Source organism: Delphinus delphis, chromosome 3, assembly GCF_949987515.2.
Source record: "Delphinus delphis chromosome 3, mDelDel1.2, whole genome shotgun sequence".
Classification (NCBI taxonomy): Eukaryota; Metazoa; Chordata; class Mammalia; order Artiodactyla; family Delphinidae; genus Delphinus; species Delphinus delphis.
Genome location: NC_082685.1, coordinates 18729807 through 18748753, shown reverse-complemented (window position 1 = coordinate 18748753; position 18947 = coordinate 18729807). Strand labels below are relative to the sequence as shown.

The window sequence follows — 18947 nt, the reverse complement described above, 5'->3', positions numbered from 1 at the left end:
AAATGTGAGACCAGACACTATAAAATTCTTAGAGGAAAACAGGCAGAACACTCTCTGACATAAATTGCAGCAGTATCTTTTTCCATCCGTCTCCCAGAGCAATTGAAATAAAACAACAGTAAACAAATGGGACATAATTAAACTCAAAAGTTTTTGCACAGCAAAGGAAACCATAAACAAAACGAAAAGACAAACCACAGAATGGGAGAAAATATTGGCAAATGATGTGACTGACAAGGGATTAGTCTCCAAAATTTACAAACAGCTCATGTAGCTCAATAGCATCAAAACAAACAACCCAATCAAAATATGGGCAGAAGACCTAAATAGACATTTCTCCAGAGAAGACGTACAGATGGCCAAGAGGCACATGAAAAGATGTTCAACATGGCTATTTATTAGAGAAATGCAAATCAAAACTACATTGAGAGGGGCTTCTCTGGTGGCACAGTGGTTGAGAGTCCGCCTGCCGATGCAGGGGACACAGGTTTGTGCTCCGGTCCGGGAGGATCCCACATGCCGTGGAGCAGCTAGGCCCGTGAGCCATGGCCGCTGAGCCTGCGCATCCGGAGCCTGTGCTCCGCAGTGGGAGAGGCCACAACAGTGAGAGGCCCGCGTACTGCAAAAAAAAACAAAACAAACAAACAAAAACTACATCGAGATATCACCTCACACTAGTCAGAATCACCATCATCAAAAAATCCACAAACAATAAATGCTGGAGAGGGTGTGGAGAGAAGGGAACCCTCCTACACTGTTGGTGGGAATATAAATTGGTACAGCCACTATGGAGAACAGTATGGAGGTACCCTAAAAAACTAAAAATAGAGCTGCCATATGATCCTGCAATCCCACTCCTGGGCATATATCTGGAGAAAAACATGGTCCGAAAGGATACATGCTCCCCAATGTTCATTGCAGCACTGTTCACAATAGCCAAGACACGGAAGCAACCTACTGTCCATTGACAGAGGAATGGATAAAGAAGATGTGGTATATATATACAATGGAATATTACTCAGCCATTAAAAAGAATGAAATAATGTCATTTGCAGCAATATGGATGGACCTAGAGACTGTCTACAGGGTGAAGTCAGACAGACAAAGTGAAATATCATATGAGGGCTTCCCTGGTGGCACAGTGGTTGGGAGTCCGCCTGCCAATGCAGGGGACACAGGTTTGAGCCCTGGCCCGGGAGGATCCCACGTGCCACAGAGCAACTGGGCCTGTGCGGCACAGCTGCTGAGCCTGCGCTCTAGAGCTCTCGTGCCGCAGCTGCTGAGCCCGCGTGCCACGGCTGCTGAGGCCCATGCGCCTAGAGCCTGTGCTCCGCAGCAAGAGAAGCCACCGCACTGCAACGAAGAGTAGCCCCCACTCGCCGCAGCCAGGGAGGGCCCGTGCACAGCAACAAAGACCCAATGCAGCCAAAAATAAAAATAAAATAAATAAAATATGTATATCATATGATATTGCTTATATGCAGAATCTTAAAAAAATGATACAAATGAACTTATTTACAAAACAGAAACAGACTCACAGACTTAGAGAACAAACTTATGGTTGGGGGGGGAGGGTGGCGGGAAGAGATAGTTAGGAAGTTTGGGATTGACATGTACACACTGCTATATTTAAAACGGATAACCAACAAGGACTTACTGTACAGCACACTGAACTCTGCTCAATATTATGTAACAACCTAAATGGGAAAGAATTTGAAAAGGATAGATATATGTATAACTGGATCACTTTGCTGTACACCTGAAACTAACACAACACTGTTAAACAACTATACTCCAATATAAAATGAAAAGTTAAATAAATAAATAAATAAATAATGGAGATCCAGAGCAAGAGCTCTGGTGAGGCCCTGTTTGGTATTATTAAGACTTTTCTTGTTCCCCAGTCCAAAGTAATGGTTCTGTATCTGGGCCTTCAGTGGCTTTACATAGAGGCTTAGCCATTATCCCAAATCCTGGAATCCAAATTCTGCAAAATCCTGCCATGCCTAAGAGCATACGAAGATGTTTCTTTGTCTCTGGGGCACTTTGGCTCAATATAGTTTGTTTTCTATCTGGAGATAACTGTCTACTTCCAGGGTTTATAATATATCCCAGATATTTAAATTGTTGCTTTGAGATTTGTGCCTTTTTGTGGGAGACCCTGCAGCCCTGGGCCCCAAGGAAATTAAGGACTTCAACGGTATTCCGATCTGAGGCCTCCATGGTAGGGCTACATATTAATATATCATCCACATAGATCCTTTTAGTCCTTTTAGAACAGCTCCCTTAGTTCTTTTCTTAGGGCCTGGGAGAACAAGTGTGGGCTGTCCCGAAACCCCTGAGGCAACACTGTCCAGGTATACTGTTGCATTTGGCCCAATTGGGGGTTAGTCCACTTGAAGGCCAACAGATACTGTGATGAGGAATGAACTGGGATGAAAAAAAAGACATCCTTGAGGTCAAGCACAGTAAACGATTTTGCATCCCCCAGAACCTGGACTAATATAAGGATTGGCCATGGGGGATGTATAGGGACCACTGCATCATTTACTGCTCTAAGGCCTTGTACCATTCATTATTCCTCAATTAACTTAACAACTGGCAGAATAGGGGCATTCCATGGAGACTAACAGGGCACTAAGAGGCCATGGTTTAAGAATTTATCTCTGAGGGGTTGCAAACTCTTTTTTGCTTCCAACTTTATGGGGTAATGTCTCTTGTTAGGATAAGCGACTTCTGGCTTAAGGCTAATTTTTACAGGTTTGGCATTTATAGCCTTCCCAAAGCCTTTCCTTTGTCTCAAAGGAAACTGCAGGGTTTACTGTGTGTAGAATATGGCTGGGAATAAGCCGTTGTTCTTCCAGCTGATTTGTCTTAGCCAGAGTCAAGAAAAGGGGCTACTCGGGGTCTCCTAATTATAACATGGCTCCAAGTGAGCCCAGAAAGTCTCTCCCCAGTAGTGGGGTAGGACACTCAGGCACAACTAAAAAGCCATGTGAGATCAAACACTATTCAGATTGGCAAGTGAGAGGCCCAGTTAAGTAATGGGTATAAGGCTTTCCATCGACACCGATCACTGTACAGCTTTCAGAGAAGAGAGGCCCAGTGTGAGAGATCAGGACAGAGTAAGTGGCTCCTGTATCAGTTAAAAAAATGGATTTTCTTACCTGCCACATCAAAGACCACCCAGGGCTCCTTGATGGAGATGGACATCTCACATGGGGGGAACCGCCAGAATCCCTGGGCTGCCTCAGTCACGTAGCAATGGCCACCTCAGGAGCGGGAGTCCCCCACCCCTTTGGGAATAGGGAAGGTCCCACTTCCTATGACCTGTTCGTTTGCAGACTGGACGTGGACCAGGGGACTCTTTCTGATATCTGTGGGCCCAGTGGCCAGTTGACTTGCATTTGAAGCATTCCCCCTTGCTAGTTTTACCTCCAGATGAATGGTTAGACTTCCTTGGCTCCCTTGGGTTGTCCTGAGGTTGCAAGACATGGCTGACAGCAACGGCCATCAGTTTAGTATGAGCACTAGCCTGCCTGTTTTCCTCTTCAGCTTGATCTCGATTATTAAATACCCCAAAGGCCAGCTCTAGGAGTTGGGGCATAGGGGTTTGTGGGCATAATATCAGTGGCAGACTGGCTGATAAAATGTTGTCCCAGCAGGGATTGACACACAGGAGTGGAGGGATCAATGTTAGTAAATTTTCTAAAAACCTTCCTACCCGAAAGAGGACTGGATTTTCTTTTTCTTCTTGGGTCACTCCTTTAACCTTTTCATAGTTAACTGGCTTTTTTTTTAAAAATAAATTTATTTATTATTTATTTTTGGCTGCACTGGGTCTTCACTGATGCGCGCAGCCCCTCTCCAGTTGTGGCGAGCAGGGGCCCCTCCTCGTTGTGGTGCGCTGGCCTCTTATTGCGGTGGTTTCTCCCGTTGCGGACCACGGGCTCTAGGTGCTTGGGCTTCAGTAGTTGTGCCTCACTGGCTCCAGAGCGCAGGCCCAGCAGCCGTGACGCACGGGCCCAGCTGCTCTGTGGCATGTAGCATCTTCCGGGACCAGGGCTCGAACCCATGTCCCCTGCATTGGCAGGCGAATTTTTAACCACTGCACCACAAGGGAAGCCCAGTTAACTGGCTTTTTGATACACTTTCTCATCCCTTCTAATACACATTGGATGATGTGGTTCCTGGCTTCTGTTCCCTCTGGGGAATTATATTCCCAACAGGGCTCCTGGCTTAGAAGAGGATCCACCCATGATGAGTAAGTAACCTGCAACTGAGAAAGCATTCCTAGAAATGAAGTCCGGCATCCCAGAGACATTTACCAGGAGGCTTTTGTCAGAAGGGGGTCAGAGTGTCCTCCAAATTCCCTTCTTACCTAATGGGATTTTGAGCATCCTCTACTCTCCCATTACCTAACCCGATGTTTCTGGTCAACCCAGTCCCTTGCACAAGGGGTGGGGGGGGGGGGCAGGACATTTGTTTCAGTGCACTGTCAGGACTCTCCTTGAGGGGATCTGTTATCTATAAAGCTTATGCCTTATAATACGTTTCCTTATGCGAGGGTGTATTCCTCAAGATTGAGCGTCTACAAAGTTTATAGTGAGGGCTTCTCAGCAGCAGCCAGTCCAAAAGGCTGTCTGTAGCAGTGTATGGGCTGCCAAGGCCTGAAGTGAAGGGGGTCCTAGAGGTGCAAAAAAGGAACTCCTGGAGGAATTGAAGTTGGGCGCAGTAGAAAAAGCCACAGGGGTCAGGACCTCAGGGTCTAGAGGTGGGAGTATTCCCATAGGGGATTTTTGGACATAGAGTAAGGTGAGAGACCAGACAGCAGAAGAACCGAAAACCCTCTCCGCTATCTGCTTGGCAGCTATGATAAAATTGGGAAGAGCCTGATGATTCCATCTGACACAGGCAACAGTAAGTCTAGACAGTGTTTCCCATGTAATTTAACATACCAATGAACCCAGTTAGCTTAGGATCTGTCTTTGGGATGCTCCCAGGGTCCTTTGAAGTACCCCAAAGTTAGCTGGAGGTCAAAAGAACTTTAATTAGAATTTGGTATTTGGGAAGTCTGTCAAAAATTTCAAAAAGTTTTTTTTTTGGCTATGCTGCACAGCTTGTGGGATCTTACTTCCCCAACCAGGGATTGAACCGGTGCCCCCTGCAGTGGAAGCATGGAGCCCTAACCACTGGACAATCAAGGAATTCCCTCAAAAAGCTTTAAAACACCTGGTCAGATAGGATCATAGGTCATTGTGAAACAATATTTATTCCTTGAGCTAAGGTGAAAAAAGGATTTCAAAAGTAAATACAGGGGCTTATTTCACCATTGGTGGCGCAGTGGTTGAGAATCCTCCTGCCAATGCAGGGGACACGGGTTCGAGCCCTGGTCCGGGAAGATCCCACATGCCGCGGAGCAACTAAGCCTGTGCACCACAACTACTGAGCCTGGGATCTAGAGCCCACGAGCCACAACTACTGAGCCCACGCACCTAGAGACCGTGCTCCGCAACAAAAGAAGCCACCGCAATGAGAAGCCTGCACACAGCAACAAAGAGTAGCCCCCCGCTCACCACAACTAGAGATAACCTGTGTGCAGCAATGAAGACCCAACACAGCCAAAAATAAATAAATAAATAAATGTATTTTTTTTAAAAAGTAAATACAGACCACTTAAAGGCACTGAAACTCACACAATCTTTTATCAAAAGCAGCATTCCAGGAAAACTGTTCTCTTATGAGAGAGAGAAAATAAATCCAGCCCTGCATCAGCCTACTCTTAATAAAATCCATTTACCTAGTCAAATTTAATCCAACCTTAGAAAATCTTGACCATACACAAAACTCTTTTCCCAATGTTCCTTTTCCACAAACCTTTTGCAACTTCCTGTAGTCATATTATTTTGTCCCTTATTCTTTTCCCATTCAGAAACAACCAGCTCTAGGACAAAATCACCCTTTTCTTTTTTTTTTTTTTTTTTTTTTTTCCCGGTATGCAGGCCTCTCACTGCTGTGGCCTTTCCAGTTGCGGAGCACAGGCTCCAGACGCGCAGGTTCAGTGGCCATGGCTCACAGGCCTAGCCGCTCCGTGGCATGTGGGATCCTCCCGGACCGGGGCACGAACCCGCGTCCCCTGCATCGGCAGGCGGACTCTCAACCACTGCGCCACCAGGGAAGCCCTCTTTTAACAAAATATATTTCCACTCCTCATACCTTCTTTTACTGAAAACGCACATCCTACTTTCCTCAAGCAACCATGAACTGTCTTTACATTAGCATTCCCTGATTGGAATATCCCATAACCTCTAGAAACATGCAACTTCCCAAAGCACTATTTCTTTGCTCAGTGGGGTATGTGGTACAAGACATGTGTTTAATAAAGCCAAACATCTTTAGTTTCCCCCTCATAAAAAGACAAAAGTTGTAAAGTCGTAAATTTAGATCTGTTTAGCAATTAATGTGCCAATATTTCATCTTATTTGAAATGGCCTAGATACTCAATGAATTCCTATCATTTAACTTAATATTGCTTCAAGTTACCAAAATGTGGAGAGACTATTTTAGATGGATATTTCCAAAACATAATTATTCCTATAGAGTTTACCAAAAAGCTCTTACCTCAGTAACATTTACTTAAAAATGTAATCATATCAGGTTATTTTCCCTGTTGACAGATTATATAACAGAAACAATATGCATTTATTGACTTCCAATAACCCTAGGAACAATGAAAATATTATATTATTCTTAATGTTGATGACTCTAAAGACAGGAATGTATTCTGGCGAGTTTTATATTTCTGAGAATGTATATACATGCTCAGTTTCCTTTAAGCCAATTAAATACAGCTCATTTACAAGTTAATGTTTACATAAAGAGAAACAGAACCAGAGATCTCATAGTTTTCCCACTTGAATTTAAAAAGGTCTCTTTTTTTTCCTCAGTCTGGGGGACTACAGATGGATCAGATAGTTCCTAGAGCCCAGGCAGAACAGTTACATTGCAAAGGCAGAGGAGAGAAATGCAAGCTCCTCTCTTTTTTATTCTTTTTAAAATCCCACTAAGTAACCCAAGGCTGGAGTCTCAGGCAATGTGAGCTGTGTTTGTATTTCAAGGCTTAAGTGCTCCACAGGGCCCACAATTTCAGCAGAGACTTGCAGGAGCGGTTGGACAGACAAAACTACATAAGACAAAGATCCTTTTACTCGACATGTACCACCAACAAAAACTTGACACAAACAAGAACTTTTCAGGATAAAGGGGATGGGAGTGCAGGTGTAAGGATCAAGGGAGAGGTGAAGGGAGGAGAGAAAGACTAAAAAAAAAGAGACAGCAGGAAAATAAAGGTGAGAATACTGGGACAATAGAACTTCCAGCCACTACATGATATGAGGTTTGAATTCTATCACTGTCATAAATCTCCCATCAGGGAGAGTCCACTGGACCAAGGTCTGCATGGTGTGAGGCGAGCCTCTCCCACCTCTGCTTGTCACCCATTGACGGCCAGAGGGAGCATGGTCTCACGTGCTGAGAGGAGTGATACTGTAGCTGCCCAATGTCCACTCTCTCCAAAGGATAAGACAGAGAAAGAAGTAGAGAGATATAAGCAGAGGGAAAGGGACAAACGGGAGGGGGAAAGCATTGCATGAATGAGGGTACTGAGGCCCCTAGGGGCCAGAAAGGCAGACTTACCAAATGTGGTGACGAGGTGAGGTTCAGGCGATCTCTTGTCACCCACGGGGAAGCTGCTTTCAGTGGTCCCAGAGGTGACCAGATCCTCTCCCGTGAAGAGGGAGAGGTCCCATGTTGGGTGCCAGAAATCTGTTACTGGTCAGGGTTCTTGGCCTTCCTTAATCAATGGAAATTGATAAGAGGCCAGACAAGAAATTTGGGCAAGGCTTTACTGGGGGCCCTGCTGCAGCAGGGGGCAGTGAAAACAAGTAACAGGTTCCCTTGCTCGCTCCCGGGTGGGGCTCGCCGGTCCCTTACATGGGGTGAGGTTAGGGGTGTGTCCGGGGGTTGGGCAGGAGGGGTGGCTTAGGTGGTCTGCCCACCCCTTTGATGGTGCACAGGGGGCATGTGCGGTACCCTGTTTTTGCTCCCGGCTCTTCAGAAGCGGCAGTCAGGTTTTTGGTCTTTTTCTATCTTGCTGTTCATAATTTGCCCCAACTGCCCATGCACACAGTACTTTTTAGTCCCTTGTAGTTTCTTCGTATTTTGTTGCTGGAGGAGATGTTTGTCCAGGAGCAAGAACTGCAGCAAAGGGTTCCAGGTCCCAGGTCCCAGCTTGTCTCACCTTTATTTGCCTAGACTTCTCAGACCTGGCGAAGGGACCTGAGGGGCCTCAAGTTAATGTGATTGAAGTCCAGATCTGGGTTTCGAGAGTTCACAACGAAAATGTTACTGAGAAGGGGCTGGGGGACCCCCTCACATGGCCTCCACCACAGAAGACGCGAACTCGCGAAGGCCCCAGCTTTGACCTACCTGAGGCCGGTGCCCAGGGCCGTGAAGTCCGGGACGCATGAGCCCACGTGGGGGCCGCTGTCCGGAGACAGGAGGGCGGGATCCCGGGCGTTGGTCCCCCACCCCGCCCCCTCGTGGTGCTGGTGGCAGCAGCGGATGATGCGGCCCCTTTAAATCCCGGCCGCCCCGCCCTTCGCAGCCGACTCCGCGGCGGCCCGGGATCCAGGCCGGGCCGCGGCTCTCACCGCCCAGCCTAGCCCAGCCTGGCCCGGCCCAAGCGCCGAGCCTAGGAGGTCCACTCCCCGCGCCCCAGAGGAGCCGTCAGCGCGGTGCCCGACCCAGTCCCCAACCCGGCAGGCCCGCCCGCATCCCTGCCCGGCCCCGGGCTCCCAGCCCCTCCCCGCCCCGGGGCCGGGGCCCCTGCAGCCTCCAGGTCCCCGCGCCCCGGCCCCGGCCCCCCCCGGGCCATGCGGCCTCGGCCCCGCCGGCGCCCACCGCGCACCTGAGGAGATGAGGCTCCGCAATGGCGCCTTCCTGACGCTGCTGCTCTTCTGCCTGTGCGCCTTCCTCTCGCTCTCCTGGTACGCGGCGCTCAGCGGCCAGAAAGGTGAGCCCCTCCCCCGCCGTCGCCCGCCTCGCGCCCCCTCCCACACCTGGGCGCCGGCGGCCGGAGCGGGGTCCGGGCAGCTGCCGCGGAAAGCGGCCGGAAGCCGACGCGGGCGCCCCTTCCCCGCCCGGGCGGTGCGAGAGGACGCCCCTCCCATCCTCGCTCCCACTTGTTTGCTGCTGGAATAACGAAATTCTCCTCTGGCCTGGGCTGGGCCGCGCCGGTGAGCGGGAGTCGGGTGCCCCGTGCGCGCTCAGGACCGGCCTTCGTGAGTACAGTTCTGCCCGTGTTAGGGCGGGTCGCTCCCTCGGGTGAGCTGGGGACCTCAGAGTTCTCAGAGAGGGACAGGGACACAAGGTCACAGAGGTGGCTGTGCCAGAGGGTCCCCAGGGTACCGCTCCAGGCACCTGGGTACACCGATCCTGAGACACGAGTGAGGAGGCAGCCAGACATCCAGGCAGTACCATCACTTCCCACCACCTCTCCACCCCAGCCCACTGTGGGTGCGGCTCCCTGGGGCCTCCACAGCCCTCCTCCAGGACATCTGGCCCCAGGACTCCTCCACAGGGATGTGGGTGCTGCGGAATGCTTCCTGTGGCTACTGGCCCGGGGGATGCATGGAGGGCCTCATGAGCGCCCCACCCAGTCCTGGCTACCGGTTAACTTATTTTGTGTGGTCTCACCTGAAGTTTGGTTAAGCTGGCCAGTCCACCGTCATGGCCCCTCTGCATCTGGCCAGCACACTTAGGACTGAGGGGGCAGGCCCCAGCACTGGCTGGAGTTGCTCTGTGTTGGTTGGGATGGCTGCGGCTGAGTGGGGCCTTGGCTGAGGGTTGAAGGCTGAGGAGGCGCTCGCAGGCCCTTGTCTACCCAGCCTTTAGCACAGGAGGCACCGGGAAAAGCTGCTTCCTTCCTGCCGTCTGGCTTTCCTGCAGGAGGCCTAAGCAGGATCAGGCTGAGGCCAACTGACCCTCTGCCTCCCTCCCACCTCCTGCTTCCCTGTTCCCCAACAGAGGCTGCGGGAGAAGCTGGAGCCTTTCTGACCCTCCAAGTCCCAGTGTCCCCGCCTGGCTCCTGCCCGCCCAGCTCAGCCCAGCCCTGTTTGGGTGAAGGCCTGGGCTGCCCTAGGGGCTCCAGAGCGCCTGAGGGGAGACCCTCTAGGACTTGGTACATGGAGGGCATGGCTGGGGCGGAGTTCTCCGTAGGTGGGGTGTGTCACCTGGGGGAGGGCATTTTGGACCCTTGAGAGAGTGGCCATGTAAGCAGCCTGGCATGGAGGCCAAGGTGGGGCCATATCTGATGGGCTGGGGCACATTTGTTCAGCTGTGAGTGGAGCGATGACCCCTTGCACCTTGTCCTGGGCTAGGCCGCAGTTCCTGTGTGCCTCCTATGGCAGCCACTGGCCCTCAGCCGGGTGTCAGGAACTGCAGCACCAGCCTCCCACCAGGACACCTTCTCTGTGAGTCTGGCTGGCCACAGTGTCCAGGAGTGAGGGGGATACCCATGGCTCCATTTAGAGCCTACGCTCCCTAAGCGGGGCATCGAGGAGGGCCTGTGGAAAAGGAGAGCACCCCTACTCAAAGAAATGTGGGGCTCAGATGCAGGGGTCCTTGTCCCTTGGGTGTGGCAGTCCAGAAGCCTGTGTGACATGTGACAAGAGGGTCACCTGGGCCTTCCCCATCAAGGGCTGTTACTGTTTTGGGAGTCCCAGTAGGGTCTGGTCTTTGGAAGCTTGAAGAGAAGACTGAGTCTGGGCTCTTATATGAACCTTTCTCATTCTTACATTCAGATGACTGCATTAAGCCCATGGGGAAACCAGACTAAGTCTGAGGCCAGACTGGACCTTGGCTTCCAGCTTGCAGTGAGTAGGAGGCTCAGGAGAGGGCTGGCCCAGGCACCGATGCTTAGAGGAGAGGCAGAGGGAAGAGGAAGGGAAGAGGTGGGCAAGAAGCCAGAGAGGAAGGGAAAGCAGGAACAGGTGGCATCCTGGAAGCCAAGGGCCAGGAAGGACACATAGGCCTTAGCAAGACGGACCCTAGATATGGGGTTTCAGGCCCACTTTCATATCCAGCCTTGACCAAATTTATGCAGCAGCTCCACTAATGCTCAAACTGTAGCCCTCAGCCAAGCACCTGCTGAAGGTCTCCAGGGAAAACAGCAAACCCTCCAGGGGGGTGGCCTCAGCCACACAGCCCTCCCCAATGTCTGGGCTGTCCCCTCTCTTGGATTTCAGCAATGATGGATGCCTGTCTTGACCACTGGGAGGGTGGGTGCAAGTCCTGGAGAGGAGGTGAATACCTGCACCCTCTCCATGCCCCTGCCCTACTACAGGACTTTTTTAAAAAAAATATTTATTTATTTATTTGGCTGCTCCAGGTCTTAGTTGCTGCCCGCGGGATCTTCGTTGCCACCCGCGGGATCTTCGTTGCCACATGTGTGATCTTCCTTGCCATGTGCAGGATCTTTTAGTTGAGGCTTGCGAAGTCTTAGTTGCGGCATATGGGATCTAGTTCCCTGACCAGGGATTGAACCTGGGCCCCCTGCATTGGGAGCTCAGAGTCCTAGCCACTGGACCGCAAGGGAAGTCCCCTCACCGCAGGTTAACAGCAGACCTTTGCTGGGCCTGGAACCAGCCTGTGCCCCTCTGAGCCTGTTTCCCCTTCCCTAAGTACAGAGCACAAGGTCTGTGCCCCAGCCTGGCTCTTGAATCTGTTTCTTTAACAAAGAGGGAACCAAAGGGAGGACTGTGGTATCATGGGCTTCAGGTATCCTGATTACTCTGCCTTCTGGTGGAGGAAGGGGCGGGAAAGCCTCCAGTAGTGTGACCACAGCTGCCCCCAGGACTTGGGCAGAAGAAGGCTCCTAGGAAGGGAGGCCAGGGTAGGGAGCAGGCTGTGCCCAGGCCTTGGTGGTCAGGGTGATTCAGGTCAGCAGGGCCCACCGCTGCCACTGGCCTGTCCCCCTGGGGCAGGCTAAGGTTGGACAGAGCTCAGCCTACTTAAAGATCAGAGAAGGCCACGGGTTTGCGGGGGGGCGGGGGGGGACGACAGGGGCAGCAACAGCAGTCAGAGGGGGATGAGGTCTCCTTACCCTCCCTCCACTTCACAGAGGTCCCCACTGCAGGGAGCTGCCTTGGGTGTAGCCAGTAGCACAAGGACTGCCCCTGCAAGACTCAGCAGCTCCACAACACTGGGGTGGCATTGGGGAGGGCATCAGGGACAATAGGTGGGTGGGTAGGGACCCAGGCAGGAGGGAGGCCACCTGCCTGTGTAGGCAGCTCTGAACTCCCTCCTGCTGGGCCTCAGCACCTCCAGTCCCTCCTCCCTACTGGCAGCTGGGCAGGTGAGTGCTGGGGGTGGCCAGCTCCCTGTTCAAGGGGTCAGGTTTCCAGGGTAACCTGGCCTCAGAACCCAGAGCAGAGCCTCAAAGATCTGGTAACCTGACTCCTGACTCCCTCCCCCAGCAGGGCTGTCCCTGAGCACAGAAGCTTGAAGTGGCCTGGCCTTTGGCCCCATGGGCAGGGTGTGGGAAGGGAGATCGGGCAAGCTGCTAACTCTGGAGTGCCTCATCAAGGATCTGCTTGGCTCCCCTGCCCCTCCCCCCACAGCCTCTCCGGCCTGCGTAGGGGCTACCCCTCCCTCTTCCCCAGGACTTACCACTTCAGCCTCTGCCCCAGCTGCAGAGAGGGGCTGTCCTGAGATGACCGAACTTTGCCTTGGTCATGACCTTTGGTATACCCGATTGTGGGGAGGTGACACCATCCCAGGGCATTCTAGTGGCTGTGACCACCCCTCCTCAAGGGATCAAGGAACATAAGAGCTACCTGAGGGTGAGAGGGGAGATCTGGAAGGCAACTAGGCCTTGAAGGCTACATGGGTTTTCATCAGGCCCAGAAGAGAAAAGGGGATTCCAGTCAGAAGAGACAGCATGTGTGAAAGCATAGACATCAGACAAGGAAGAGGAGGTGTGTGTGATGGCAAATAAAGAGGGCAAAAGCCGATTAGAAAAGGCCTTGAGAGTGCACGGCCTGGCAGGACCTGGCTGCCTCAGCGGCAGATAACGACGTTGTTGATGTTATTTGTCTCATTCTTGCTCGCTGGGCCCTGCCAGACCAGTGGAGCCAGGTGCTTGGCACCCTGGAGATCCCTCTCCACTGTCACGTAGCAGCCCTACCTCTGTGCTGCTTCTGGCCCATGTGCACCCCTAGTGCCTGCACATGGTGCCCAGTTGGAGGTTCTGACACAGGCCCCCCTGGGGTGGCATGGTCTAGGCCTAGGACACATCTCCAGAGAAGCAGGCCTCAGCGCACTTAGAGCTCTTGTCCCCTTTCTGCTGCTGACTTGCTAAGGGACCCCTGACTAGTTTCTCAACTTCATTTGCTCCTCTGAGCATTGGGGGCTGTAACTGCAACAGTCCCCACCCACCCACCCCCGCTGGACTGTGTGAGATTGCAAATCCAGAGCTGGTGCCTAGTGTAGAATGACAACCATGAGGACAGTGACAAATGTGTGCATTGGGCTTAGTACTACTTGCAGGATATGGGGGAGAGTCAAGGGAGGTTTTCTGTCCCCATGGGGCCTTGGGGATGGGGCTGCCTGTGATCTCTGTGAACGGGGATGGGAAGCAAAGTGCAGAGGCTGAAAGAAGGAACAGGGCAAGGTTGGCCTCAATGCCAAGGGCTCCTTGCGGAAGGTCTGGGTCCTTGTGCCCTGGGTGGGACCTTGGGTGGTCTACTTCCTGGAAGGAGGAGATGCTGCAAGGAGAAGCAAGAGGGGGCTTTGGGAGGAGAGGGGAGGGGATGGAGAGGATTCAGTCTGAGCCTTTTCAGCCTCAGCTTAGGCTTGTCTCACCTGGGGCTGGAAGTGGTCCTGTAGCCCTCCCACTTCAGATGTCTCCTCAATGCAGAAAATAAAGGGAGAGCACTGGAGAGGGCTAATTCCCCCAGTGGAGGCTTTTCTTCCCCAAGTGTGAGTGTCACTGTGACTTCAGAGTGACCCTTATGTAACCCCATGTGGCTCACATGTGGCAGGCATATGAACAGATGTGTAGGCTAACACTCAAGGAGCAGAACCTCAGCTGTATGCTGCCCCCTGGTGACAGCCTGTGTACCACCCACAGGCGATGTGGTGGACGTGTACCAGCGGGAGTTTCTGGCGCTGCGTGACCGGTTGCATGCAGCTGAGCAGGAGAGCCTCAAGCGCTCCAAGGAGCTCAACCTGGTGCTGGACGAGATCAAGAGGGCCGTGTCGGAGAGACAAGCGCTGCGAGACGGAGACAGCAATCGCACCTGGGGCCGCCTAACCGGTGAGCACAGGAGCGGGAAGTGGCAGGGGATGCGAGGCTGATGGCAGACCGCATTGTCTGACCTGTCCCTTCCTGACCCACCCAGAGGATCCACGCCTGAAGCCGTGGAACGTCTCGCACAAGCACGTGCTGCACCTACCCACTGTCTTCCACCACCTGCCACACCTGCTAGCCAAGGAAAGCAGCCTGCAGCCCGCCGTGCGCGTGGGTCAGGGCCGCACCGGAGGTAGGGGCGGGGCCCGGGAGTGGCGGGTGGTGGGACGACCCCCACGCAGTGCCCAGTACCAACCCTCCGCGTCCCTGCAGTGTCAGTGGTGATGGGCATCCCCAGCGTGCGGCGCGAGGTGCACTCGTACCTGACTGACACGCTGCACTCGCTCATCTCAGAGCTAAGCCCACAGGAGAAAGAGGACTCGGTCATCGTGGTGCTGATCGCTGAGGCAAGTGGGCTGGGGCACGGGTCGAGGGGACATTCAGAGGAGGACACACGGCACAAAATAACAAGGAGAATGAAAACAGCAACATTTCGGAGGAAAAAACTCTCAGAAGTTCAATCATCAGTTTCACTCACAAACTTAACAAGATAAAAAGTTAAAAGGAAAGACATTTTAGCGCCCCCTCGTGGAGATGCCAGTTATAGTCTGTCCCACCCCTTGGACCGAGGTATCTAAAAGGGCTTTTTCTGAGGCACCTGTGACCCCCAGGCCCAGCCTTACTTAGCCTTCGGGATGGTGGGCTCACTCCCTCCATGTGGGAGAGAAGGCTGTGTCCTTCCCTCAGCGCTTTCTTCCAGGCCATTTGGGCTGGCAGCCTGGCTCATGGAGGGCACTTGGTCTCCCCACAGACTGACCCACAGTATACCTCGCTGGTGACGGAGAATATCAAGGCCTTGTGAGTACAGACAGCCCGACAAGGCTGGTGGAGGGAGGACCCTTTGCGGGGTGTTGGGCAGACAGGTGCCGGCTGTGCCCCCCCCCCAGCAAGATGCGCCATCCCTCTGTGGGAAAGGGTGCTTCCCCTCTTGATGAAAGGGGGTGGGCATGTAGAGATGACCCAATCCCTCTGGAGCCTCAGTGCCTCAGTAGGATGGGTGTGGTGTCAGGGGATGTCTGCCTGGTGGGCCTTAAGAAAAGGATGGGGTCTAGCTAGCTCAGCTCTGTCCCTGCTCCAGTCCCTGGAGGCTGCACACTCACTGGGCCTTCCTGTCCCCCAGGTTCCCTACAGAGATCCATTCTGGGCTCCTAGAGGTCATCTCCCCTTCTCCCCACTTCTACCCTGACTTCTCCCGCCTCCGAGAGTCCTTTGGGGACCCCAAGGAGAGAGTCAGGTACTAGCACTACCCACCTCCCTGTGCCCCCAGCACCTGCCCACCTGTGCTAAGAACCTAGTCTGTGGGTGTATGAGTCCTGGGCACTTCCCTGCAGTGCCTCCATTGTTCCATTGGAGGACCCCTGCATGGGGGGGTGGGGGTCTCCTACCCACTCAGTGGCCTCTGTGGTAGCCACATTGGAGGTGGAGGGGGTCTGAGCTCTTGAGGCCCCTGCCCCTGGCCCACAGGTGGAGGACCAAACAGAACCTTGATTACTGCTTCCTCATGATGTATGCGCAGTCCAAAGGCATTTACTACGTGCAGGTGAGCTCTGAGACCCTGCTCTGTCCCTTTTCCCCCTGGACCCTGGATGGGCCTGGGTGGCAAGCCCTGCCCTGCCCCTGTGCCTATCCTGAGTCCCGGCCCCCTTCTACCTACCCACCACTGTGCAGCTGGAGGATGACATCATAGCCAAGCCCAACTACCTGAGCACCATGAAGAACTTCGCACTCCAGCAGCCCTCGGAGGACTGGATGATCCTGGAGTTCTCCCAGCTGGGCTTCATTGGTGTGCCACCCCCCTCCCTGCCCCGCTGACCTAACCAAAATATCTCCATCCAGCCCACTTCTGCCTCTGTCATCATCTCTCAGTCCCACGCCCTGTTCTGAGCCCTAGTACCATGCAGTGTCGTGCTCTGAGCCTTTGCCTGGAGTGCCCGCTGCAGCCCCACCTGGCCTGTTCCTGCCTGCCCTCTGCATCGGGATGTTTGGGCTCACCATCCCGTCTGCTCTCTTGTTACCTGCACCTGCCTGCAGCCAGCCAGAGGTTTTGCTGTGGGACCCTTCCCAGAGTCCCCCACAGGGACTAAGAGGAGGTAGGGCAGGGCAGAGCTGCCTACTCAGCACCCCTTTCCCTCCAATCCCACCCCCAGGGAAGATGTTCAAGTCACTGGACTTGAGCATCATTGTGGAGTTCATCCTCATGTTCTACCGGGACAAGCCCATCGACTGGCTCCTGGACCATATTCTGTGGGTGAAGGTCTGCAATCCTGAGAAGGATGCGGTGAGCAGAGCCTGCACAGAGGTGGGAGGGGGCGGTGGAGCAAGCAGCCTCCAGTAGGGACTGTGTCGGTGACCATGCACCTGACAGGAGGAGACTGTGCTGCTGGCTGGAGGAGTTTCTGTCTTCAGAGGAAGAGTTGAGTTGAGCCCTAGCGTGTGTCACCCTCCCTCCACAGAAGCACTGTGACCGGCAGAAGGCCAACCTGCGGATCCGCTTTAAGCCATCCCTCTTCCAGCACGTGGGCACTCACTCCTCACTGGCGGGCAAGATCCAGAAACTGAAGGTGGGCAGTGCCACACTCAAGCCTAGTTGAGTACAGCAGAGCCTGGGCTGAGGTTGGACAAGGAGGTAGCAGGGCAAGTCCAGGGCCCACCCTAACACCATTGTCCCTCCTCCACTGTAGGACAAGGACTTTGGGAAGCAGGCACTGCGGAAGGAGCATGTGAACCCGCCAGCGGAAGTGAGCACGAGCCTCAAGACATACCAGCACTTCACCCTGGAGAAGGCCTACCTGCGCGAGGATTTCTTCTGGGCCTTCACGCCCGCTGCAGGGGACTTCATCCGCTTCCGCTTCTTCCAGCCACTGCGACTGGAGCGGTCAGTGCCAGCGCCCACAGGTCCACCTTGGGGGAGGGGCAGGGTGGCTACCAGGGTAGAGGCCTCACCACAAATTTCTGAACCTGCAGATTTCCCTCTGTGACCCTCCCCTGCAAATTACTTAACCTTATTAAGTTTTCTTATCTGAAAAGTGGGGCTCAGAACAGTAGTCACTTTGTAAAGACTAAGTCCAGCAGTGCCCACAGGAGCTCAGTGACATTGCCCATCACCATTGTCCTTACAAGTAAGGCCCTGGTTGCCTTGCAAGTCCAACGGCTGCCCCGGGTGGTGCCCAGCCTCACCCAGTACCTCAGGGCCCACCTACTGCACTCCTAGCCCAGGCCTGGCCTTTCTCTGCTGGGTAGTGTGCCTGGGCAGTGCCCCACCCCTGCAGCAGCTCACAGGCCTGTCTGGCCACAGGTTCTTCTTCCGAAGTGGGAACATTGAGCACCCAGAGGACAAGCTCTTCAACACATCTGTGGAGGTGCTGCCCTTTGATGTGAGTGTAGTAGCAGGTGGGTGTGCACTGAGGCCTGCCCCTTCCACAGCCACTGGCTTCAGCCCCTTGATTTTGTCCCCAGAACCTCCAGTCAGACAAGGAGGCCCTGCAGGAGGGCCGTTCAGCCACTCTCCAGTACCCTCGGAGCTCTGATGGCTACCTCCAGATTGGTGAGTGAGGGGCAGTCAAGTGGAGCTGAGGGGAGAGGCAGGAGTCTTGGGACAACCTCTCATTGCTGCACTCCCCCAGGCTCTTTCTACAAGGGTGTGGCACAGGGAGAAGTGGACCCAGCCTTTGGCCCCTTGGAAGCACTGCGCCTCTCCATCCAGACAGACTCGCCGGTGTGGGTCATTCTGAGTGAGGTGATATAGGGCAGGGCTGGGTACAGGGAATGGGGAGCTGTACCAAATAGCTAGACCAGGGCTGCTCTCTGAGACCCCAGCTGACACTGAGCCCTGCTCTTCCAGATCTTCCTGAAAAAGGCTGACTAAGCCAAGGGCTTCTGAGGGTGCGTTTTGGCTGGTCCTGAAGCCCACGAGACCTGGGATGTCGTCGCCGCTGCCCCCGGAGGGCCAGGCGCGGCCACCCCAGTCTGAGGGGTTCTGCCTGGCACCCCACTCCATTGGCCTGGGGTGGCCGCTGGCCCGGAGGCCCCAGGAACTGGTGCTGCCCCGCCCGCCGGCCGCGGGGAAGAGGCAGGAGGCCCCCACACTGTGCCTGAGGCCGGTCCGCGCCGCCCGGAACCGTTCGCATCCTGGCCCCCTTGAGCCAGACCTTTATAGAAGAGCCTTTTCCTGGGCGCCCACTGTCTCCGCGCGAACACTGGAATGCATATACTACTTTATGTGCTGTGTTTTTTATTCTTGGATACATTTGATTTTTTTCACGTTAAGTCCACATATACTTCTATAAGAGCGCTCCTTGTAATAAAGGGTTAATGAAGTGTGTGCCTGCTCCGAGCTCACAGCCTGGCGCCTAGCCGCCCAGCGATACCACCCGGCGACCCCGCCCTCCGCGCAGTTCCGCAGGACCTCGCTCGCATTCTCTGGGAGGGTCCCAGCAGCCCGGTCGGTAACTCGCTGATGGAGCTGGTGCGGAATCTG

The 18947-nt window shown here is 53.9% G+C and overlaps 1 protein-coding gene and 1 long non-coding RNA gene across 6 annotated transcripts; one reads left to right on the top strand and one right to left on the bottom strand.

The window, feature by feature from the left end:
* Positions 1 to 344: 344 nt before the first annotated feature.
* Positions 345 to 9402, bottom strand: LOC132422996 (uncharacterized). 3 transcript variants are annotated; one of them, XR_009518908.1, is made up of 4 exons: positions 8969 to 9402; positions 8092 to 8374; positions 7696 to 7852; positions 348 to 619 (listed from the first exon to the last, which is right to left on the bottom strand). It is a non-coding gene; the product is annotated as an uncharacterized lncRNA (long non-coding RNA). The 3 variants fall into 3 exon arrangements; XR_009518907.1 differs by having other exon boundaries at positions 352 to 619; positions 7696 to 7848; XR_009518906.1 differs by having other exon boundaries at positions 345 to 619; positions 7696 to 8374.
* On the top strand, positions 8663 to 18791 carry MGAT4B (alpha-1,3-mannosyl-glycoprotein 4-beta-N-acetylglucosaminyltransferase B). Of its 3 annotated transcripts, XM_060008240.1 has the most exons (15): positions 8669 to 9073; positions 14192 to 14377; positions 14463 to 14603; positions 14684 to 14817; positions 15222 to 15268; positions 15591 to 15704; positions 15935 to 16010; positions 16139 to 16253; positions 16618 to 16748; positions 16924 to 17031; positions 17152 to 17345; positions 17766 to 17844; positions 17927 to 18014; positions 18094 to 18206; positions 18312 to 18791. In XM_060008240.1, the coding sequence occupies exons 1-15, from the start codon at positions 8977 to 8979 to the stop codon at positions 18333 to 18335; spliced, it is 1647 nt and encodes a 548-aa protein (XP_059864223.1). In that variant the 5' UTR covers positions 8669 to 8976; the 3' UTR covers positions 18336 to 18791. The 3 variants fall into 3 exon arrangements, 2 of the variants coding, with proteins under 2 accessions (XP_059864224.1, XP_059864223.1); XM_060008241.1 differs by lacking the exon at positions 15591 to 15704 and having other exon boundaries at positions 8668 to 9073; XR_009518905.1 differs by lacking the exons at positions 18094 to 18206; positions 18312 to 18791 and having other exon boundaries at positions 8663 to 9073; positions 16924 to 17056.
* Positions 18792 to 18947: the final 156 nt, after the last annotated feature.

What these genes read in the sequence shown, in the direction of transcription:
- MGAT4B (XM_060008240.1), top strand. Translation starts at nt 8,977, where the DNA reads ATGAGGCTCCGCAATGGCGCCTTCCTGACGCTGCTGCTCTTCTGCCTG. An exon ending in CAGCCACTGCGACTGGAGCG is followed by an intron (nt 17,346 to 17,765) that starts GTCAGTGCCAGC and finishes GTCTGGCCACAG; the next exon opens with GTTCTTCTTCCGAAGTGGGA. An exon ending in TGATGGCTACCTCCAGATTG is followed by an intron (nt 18,015 to 18,093) that starts GTGAGTGAGGGG and finishes GCACTCCCCCAG; the next exon opens with GCTCTTTCTACAAGGGTGTG.